The sequence below is a fragment of the Otolemur garnettii genome, unplaced genomic scaffold (genome assembly GCF_000181295.1).
Source record: "Otolemur garnettii isolate 467f Iridium unplaced genomic scaffold, OtoGar3 scaffold00139, whole genome shotgun sequence".
NCBI classification, from domain to species: domain Eukaryota; kingdom Metazoa; phylum Chordata; class Mammalia; order Primates; family Galagidae; genus Otolemur; species Otolemur garnettii.
Genome location: NW_003852534.1, coordinates 745,939 through 753,780, shown reverse-complemented (window position 1 = coordinate 753,780; position 7,842 = coordinate 745,939). Strand labels below are relative to the sequence as shown.

The 7,842-nt window shown below is 39.7% G+C and overlaps 1 protein-coding gene across 1 annotated transcript in view; it reads right to left on the bottom strand.

Annotated features, from left to right (window-relative positions):
* Positions 1 to 7,842, bottom strand: part of SNTG2 (syntrophin gamma 2) — a 192,357-nt gene that overhangs the window by 152,763 nt on the left and 31,752 nt on the right. Inside the window, exons 5-6 of the mRNA XM_012810587.1 lie at positions 6,981 to 7,024; positions 6,837 to 6,878 (exon numbers count right to left, since the gene is read on the bottom strand). Coding sequence (XP_012666041.1) covers positions 6,837 to 6,878; positions 6,981 to 7,024 — 86 coding nt within the window. The remainder of the gene's footprint in view (positions 1 to 6,836; positions 6,879 to 6,980; positions 7,025 to 7,842) is intronic.

Here is a 7,842-nt window from a genome sequence, read left to right as displayed (position 1 = left end):
TTAATTAATTACATTTAAGTGGGGTCTGTGTCTCCTTCTCAGCTGTGTGAGTCACGAGATTTGGAGGCCCCAGCAAGATTCATCAGACACCCCCCCCCACCTGGGTCCACCACCAGCTGACAGCTCCAGGGGGAGGCTTCAGGGAATTTGTCCACCCCAGAGCTCTTGGACATGGATTTAGGGCCCGGTTCCTAAATTTTCCAATTTGGTAAGTTCTATTCTGTTCTGCTTTGGTGCCAGTTTTTGGCATGGTTTTGACTGGCTTCTGTTCTGTACTATATCTCTAGAGAGTCCAGGGGAGAGGCAAGCTGAACGCAGGTGTAAGTCTGGGGTCCCAAGGGACTATATCTCTAGAGAGTCCAGGGGAGAGGCAAGCTGGATACATCTGTAAGACCAAGGTCCCAAGGGAATGGCTGGATGCAGCCAAGGCAAAAGGAGAGATGTCTCCTTGATAGGTTTGGGTACAAGTTCAGGTTTAGGTACAGGTTTGGGTTGCTGGCACTAGCAGTCTTTTAGATTGTTCAAATTTGTTTTTTAAGTCTCTTGTATGTTCTATGTTTTGTATAAGTAAGTGAGTGAAAGAGTTTGGATGTGACTTCACGGCTCGGCATCTGATTGATTTTTGTCTGTCTGTCTCTTCTGTTTTGTTCATCTGTTTCTTCTGTTTTATTGGCTTATCTGTCTGTAATAGGGCAGGTGCCATCCAGTAGGCCCCTGTTTCCCATGTCAAACTTGTTAAACTGTATTTGTTTGGACAATTTTTCTGGTTTCAGCCACTACACCAAGTGCAATGATGAGAAAGTGAAACCACCTTGTCAAGTTCCCTTTCTCGAGTCTCTGGTTGGTCAGGTTTTCTTCTTTTGACTCACAGAGGGTGAGTCCCTGGTAGGTCCCTGTTCCCCATGATCACCCCTTCTTATGTTTGTGAGATTGTAAAACTTGTCAGTTATTTTGCATTTGATTTGTCAGTTTTACATCACTTTCTGAGTGGAGATAAGACTTTCACTGTACAGTGTTGCTCTAAAATCTTGGTCTGCTTGGCAGTGTACTGTGTTTATTGTATCTTCTATCTTTCTAACATGGCCCCTTTGTACTTCCTAATTTCATTTTGACACTGTAGTGCAAATAACCCACTTGAGTCCAAGATCCTCTCTTTCTGGTAATTAAAGAGTTAATACAAAGTTTGTTAAAAACTGTTTTCCTAACTTTTTGCCTGCTAAAAACTGTGGTTGCTAGGTTACAAATAGTCTCCAGATAAGGTGCCAGCACTCAGCAGAAGACCCAAGGTCAATTACTCATTTGAAACTAAAGGAAAAAAAAAACAGTCCTCTTTACTTTTTCAAAAAACAGCAGCCACTTGGCAGTAAATTCACCTGTGAATCCACCTCCAGAGGTAAGCCAATTTAACATCTATTTTTGGCTAGTGTCTGCAGACATTAATTAACCATTAATGGTATTTTTGTTATGCTTATTTGTTGTAGATTGTTGTGAAGATATGTAACTGTTAAATTCATTTGTTGTAAGTTTATGTAGAGCCCTTAAGAACCTCTAAGGGAAAGTCAAAGAGACAGGAACTTTGAACAGAGACCCCAGGTTGCCAGGCCATTAACCTGTCAGAAACTCTCAGAGACATGTGTTGATAAAACAACCCTACCAGGGGGGAACTTCAGCCCTACTGGCCTGTCAGGAACTCCCAGAAATGTATGTCAACACCCATCACAAGAAACACCATTGAACCCCCAAGGTGTTAGATCACTCACAGGCCAGTTAAAAGTGTATAAGAGTGTGTTCTGGTTCTGATTCTGAGAATATGAGAGTGTGAGAGTATGTCTGGCCCGTATCTGTTTTGTCATTTTGTGTCATTTATTCAGTATTTGTTGGAGGATTGGTCTTGGTCTGAAACAAACAGTTCTGGAGACATTTGTGAGTGGATTGCAGATCTTTTCCTTCAAGGGACCCTTAAGACTTTGCGCCTTCTAAAATCACTTTATTTGCCTATCTGTTCTTATGTGTCCTACACCCCTCACCACCTGGTATGCCTTTGGCCTGGCAATCATTGGTCTCTTCATCCTTATTGGTATTGGGCTTGGTAGCAAGGCCCCTCTGAACTGGTCCACTGGAAAGTGTATAACCCTGACTTGTTTTTATCTCTTTGTGGTGACCTTGTTCATGTTCTGTCCACACCTGGAGAATTTTTCCCAGCTAGTTCTAATTCTTCTGTGTCTCCCTAGCTCTTTAATGCCCCTTCCTTGCCAGACTTTGGGCCCCTTCTTTTTCTATCACCTGGGAAGGATTCTTCTATCAGAGCTACTAGCCCTCAACAGGTGGTCCTCTCCTTTTCTTAGTCTAAGGAGGTCTCTATTGCAGGAAGTGAAAACACTCTTAAACTGTATAAAGATCCCAGCAACTTACCCCTTCTGTTTTCCCATTGATTCTGTCTTAAGTAGCAATTTGAGTAAAATATTGAAGCTTCCCCAATTAAGAAATGAGTTAGAATGTGTGTATGTGAGTGCTTGAAGACTAACTAAAATGAATAACAATATACTTCTTAGTAATCTTAAAAAAGCAGCAGGCAGCTGTGAGGAACTCCTCTAAAGATAAGAACAAACTACACCGAGCTAAATTAACCTTAACAGGTTCTAAACCTAAGAAAAACAAATTAAATTTATTTAATTTATTAAAAATGTATGGGAAACATCATCAAATATAAAATGGTAATTAATTTTGTGTAAATTATAATTATATGTATATTCCAATATTACAAGACATTGGTCTGTCCTAAACACATAAGTTTATCCTAACATGTATTGTTGGTAATAATTTCAATCCATCTCAAAAAAAAGAAAGAAAATGTTTTTTGTAACTGATTGAGTCCAAAGTTTGTCCTAAAAAAGAGAAAAGAAATATTAAAAGAGGCCAATGGATTCTCTTAATTTAAACTCCTGATATCTTTAGAAATCAAATACCTTCAGACTAAAAATAAATTTTTAGAATTTTCATTGGAAATTTAAGGGTCTACGAGTATTGCTAACCTAGCTTCAAACCGAACAGAAATCAGTTACATGGAACTGAGCTAGTTTGTTATAACTTTTTGTTTGAAATATTGTTAATTCTTTCTATGTTCTATTTTCCAGAAGTTAAAAAAAATTCCTGTCTTTTGAGCTATTTGTAGCTTTTCAAGCAATGTATGTACTTACAAGCAGAGTTTGAAACATGTATTTTTTCTCTCTCCTTGATTTCTCTGGAATTTAAAAGCCATTTGTAAGTATTCTTAATTTCTGACAAATACAGTAATTTGCATAAGTTCAGTAAGAATCTGTTTTGTTCTATAGGACATGATGAAGGCACTGGTTATTTTACCAAGGCTTTGGCTGGAATAACATTTCCAGAGGTGCTCCAGACTGCATTAAGGAATTAAGTTTGACTATATAAAAAAGCCCTTTGAAAAAACTGCCCAGATGCCCATCAGTAATGTTTCCTGATCTGTGGTAAGTAACGAAGGTCACTTTATGACAGGTCCGGGAATCAAAATGTGCTTGGGAACTTCAAGAGAAGTGGGATTGACCCAGTGCATAAAGGTATCTAATGGCACAGATGGCACAGATGAAACCTGGGCTCAAAAGGCTTTTAAAAAAGTCAAACCTAAAATTCTTATAAAGGATTCCAGCAAAGCCAATTTTAAAGGAGAGCCTGAATAGCTAATAATTAATTATTCTTATTGCACTTTATACAAATAATCAAACCCAGTATACTAAAGGTACAATTTATTTTGGCAACTGAGTTAGTTCTGCTGTAATTTGTCTTTGGTGGAAAAGGAAATCAGAGAGAAAAAAATAGTTCAAAAAAGAGGCTATAGCCCACCTGTATTAAATCTCAGCCTTGCTTGTACTGTCAACTGATAAAATAAAATATAACTATTTTACTAGACTGATCCGTTAAATGGGACTAAGGGAAAAATACAAAATTATATACAGTAATTATGTTTGCCCTAAAGCCTTAAGACTCAACAAAGGTCACCTGTTGGCTATACTGAAAAATGTGTGGGCAATGCCTGTGGCTCAAAGGAGTAGGGCGCTGGCCCCATATGCCAGAGGTGGTGGGTTCAAACCCAGCTCCAGCCAAAAAATGGAAAAAAAAAAGAAGAAGAAGAAAGAAAGAAAAGAAAAATGTGTGCAGTATTAAATATTATCTGCTGCATCTAAATGTTGCCCAGAAAAATCATCCCATTGTTTAGGTTGCTACTCTGGTTTATATTTGACAATGGGCTAGCCTTCATAACAAATATAATACAAATAATAAATAAAGTTTTGAGTATCGCCTGGAAACTATATGTAACTTACAGGCTTCAAAGGTTGGACAGAGTAAAGTACATGAACAGGGCCATAAGAACAAGAATCTGTAAACTCTGCCAGAAAGCAAACTTAATTAAATAAAGGCCTTCACCACTGTGTTATTCAGAAGGCCTCCGTCAATCCTCTGTAATTTAGCAGGGACTCCTAAAAGAACTGAAAGAGACTAAATTAAATAGACTAAAACTCTAAAAAGAGTAGCAAAAGATCTCCACTTGAGTAATTAACTGTATTCCATTTAGTCTTTTGTCTGTACATTCTTTCTCTCTGGAGGATCAAAGAGACCAAGTCTAGGTCCAGGATCAGAACCCATTCCCCCTCAAACCAAAGTAAAAGAGACTTTACACCATCATCCTGACCACACGCAAGGCAGTAAGAATAAGGAGAATCCTGATGTGGAGTCATAACAATTGGCTGAATAGAGCTTCACTGCCCCTTGGGAAGTAAAGGTAAAGACACCCAACATGCCCTTCTCCAGCCATATACTGAAAGCTGGCTGGTCAATGCATGGCTGAAGCCTGAGAAAACTTGTCAAGGGACTTGTCTTAATTGAACTTTAAACTGAACTTTGGGGAAAGGGGGGCAATATCACATAAAGAAAAGTAAAAACTCGTATGTATATTAGCCCACCACCATGGTACTGTTAAGACCTAAGTAGAAAATCCAAGAAGAATCACAGTCCCTAAAAGTCTAAGTACTGGTTCAATTAGTCCCCATGACAACTTATCCCAAATAACTCAGATGAATTAAGGATTTGATTCTCCATTAAAACCAGTGGGGAATGTGATAATCAAGCTCCCTACTCTTGAAAAAGAGACTTCCTTTGAATTCATTAGTCCCAGTCCCCTCAAGGGTGGGAGGAGAAGTCTGAGAAGAGGCATGAAGATAAGGGAGTGCATAAGTGGGGAGGGAAACTCTGAGAAGAAGCTTAAAGATAAGAAAGTATGTAGGGAGGAGAGGCTTGATGTACCGCCTGCTGTCCCCTTGTACTACACAATCCCTCCTCCCTGCCCAAGGCTAACCACAATGATCCAGCCTCTGTACCTTTGCCTACTTTCTGTGATACAGAAATAGGGTATAAAGACCCATTTGATCTATCATTCAGGGTCGCTTGCTTCCTATGGCAATGACTCCTGTGCAGGTACAATACATTTCTATTAATTAATTACATTTAAGTGGGGTCTGTATCTCCTTCTCAGCTGTGTGAGTCACAAGACTACCTTCTTTGGGTTAGGATGAAAGCCATCAAGGTGGGTATTGCTTCTCTTTCAATTACTGTGTGTTTAGTATCCCCCTAAGAAATCACACTGCTGCAGAAACCAGAAAGCTCCCACGTATTGTTAAGCTCAAAAACCAGAAGGGGGAGAAGATTTCATCTATTCAGGAAACACAAGGCTCAAGAGACCTTTAAGGCCAAGAGAAATGAATGTCTGCTGGTTTGTGGCATCAGACATAAGGGTGGGTCAGCAAACATGTCTTCAGTGAAGAAGCAGACAATTTCACATAGCAAGGATGAGGTGATTCTTCATCTAGTTACAAATTAATACATATGTACATTTGGTTTCACTGAAGTTTAATGTCTGCAAATGGGATGATTTTTTTTTAGTACTTTTGGCTGTTTGCCCTTATTTGGCTAATTGAAAAATAAATACTGATGAATGAATGAATGAATGCAAGCCTGTTGATATTCATAGAGAATACTGACAAAGTAAAAGTCTGCTGGGTTCCACTGCAACACAGAATAAAACTCCCTGATGCACTACTGGGTGTCCCTAGTCTACTCTGAGCTCAGGGACCACCCCATTCCCTCCTTCCATTATTTCATCCCTGGGCACCATCTCTGCCTCTGCCCCACTCCTGGCAGGCAGAAGGGCCTTCCCCATGTTCCCAACACACACTGTTGGCCACCCCACAAGGCTGCCCTGCAGGTCTTCTCTCTGCTTGGCTGCCACAACTCCTGCTTCTAAGTCCTATGTCTATTGTACCTGTCTTTGTATTGCAGAGCCTGCTAGGACACTGGACCAAGTTGTTGTCCTTGTGGAAGAAAGGCTGAGTGAGTGCATGACCCCATCATCTTGGGCTGTCATCACAGGTGTGTACCCCATGGCATCTACACATTGGACATCTACATGCACACAAGTTGGTGTTGGCACCACTGTAGGAGTGAAGGCCAGAGGTGCTGGTGAGAGTAGTGATGACAATCCAGGTGGCCCAGGAGAGCCACAGACTCCTTGGATTTCAGTGCTCTTATCTGTAAAATGGGCTTAATCAAATATGCCTTCAACAGTGGTTGTGAGGTCCCTGATCATGTTTCTGGGGTGCCTTCTGCAAGATATCCTCTTGTAACATGATTTACCAAATCTTTTAAGCTTTCCTTTTCAATTCTATGACTGTGTCTATGGATATACTCAATGAAATATAAGTTATAGACAAAATAAGTAGAATAAAGAATAATAAAACATAAACCATAAAACGTAATTCACTTACCACTTCTTCATGGGTTGCATGTTCTACATTAATGCCATTAACCTGAACAGAGGACAAATGAAGAATTTTGAGGATAATAACTTATTAATGTAAGTTTAAAATAAAAGTGCAATAAAGTTAAGGATTAAAGTTTGAAATACTGACCTGTAGAACAGCATCTCCTACGAACAGCATCCCTGTCTGGTCAGCTGCAGGGTCGCAAAGTGGTAAGAGGGTTAAGAGGACTCTCAGCAGCATTACACTTCATTATGGTAATTGGTTAAGTATGGAGTTTGCAACAACTGAAACGGAACATGTGTGTGTGTGTGCGTGTATATGTGTGTGCACACATGTGCATGTGTGTCGGTGTGGACATGCCTGAGTGCCTGGTGTAGGTGTGGAATGTGCACATATGTGCATGTCCATGGGTGTGCACATGTGGTGTGTGTGGGTATGTGTATGAGTCTGTGCTTGTGTGCACATTGAAGTGGGTGTGTATGTGTTTATGTGTTTGCACATGGGTGTGGAAAAATGCCCACACTTAGGAACAGGCAGCACCAGGTGGAGCCAGCAGACAGCGACTCTGAGCACACTGAGAGAGCTACATTCCAGAGGCAGATGGCTTATTTAACATGGAACACAAATGCCACTTCCTCCTCACCAAGGATTTCATTACACGGTGTGGAAAATATGATCCATATATTTCATTAAGTTACAGACAAATTAATAAGTAATGCCAGAAGCACTTAGCATCCCCCTCATTCTCCTGAACAAATGTACAGGCGGCTTTAATCAAAGAGAACATTGAAGGCAAAAAAGAGAGAAAAAAATTCTTTACAATGTTTGAAAATAATCTATACAGCATATTCTCACTTACATGTGTCATTGAAATAGAAGCAGAGAGAGCCCCTTTCAATAGTACTTAGAAAATTGGCACAAAATATAAGGAATTTTTTCTATTTTTTCCTTCATATAGGTTTGTTTCAGTTTTATGTCTTTAAACTCTTTTTTTTTTTTTTTTTTTTTT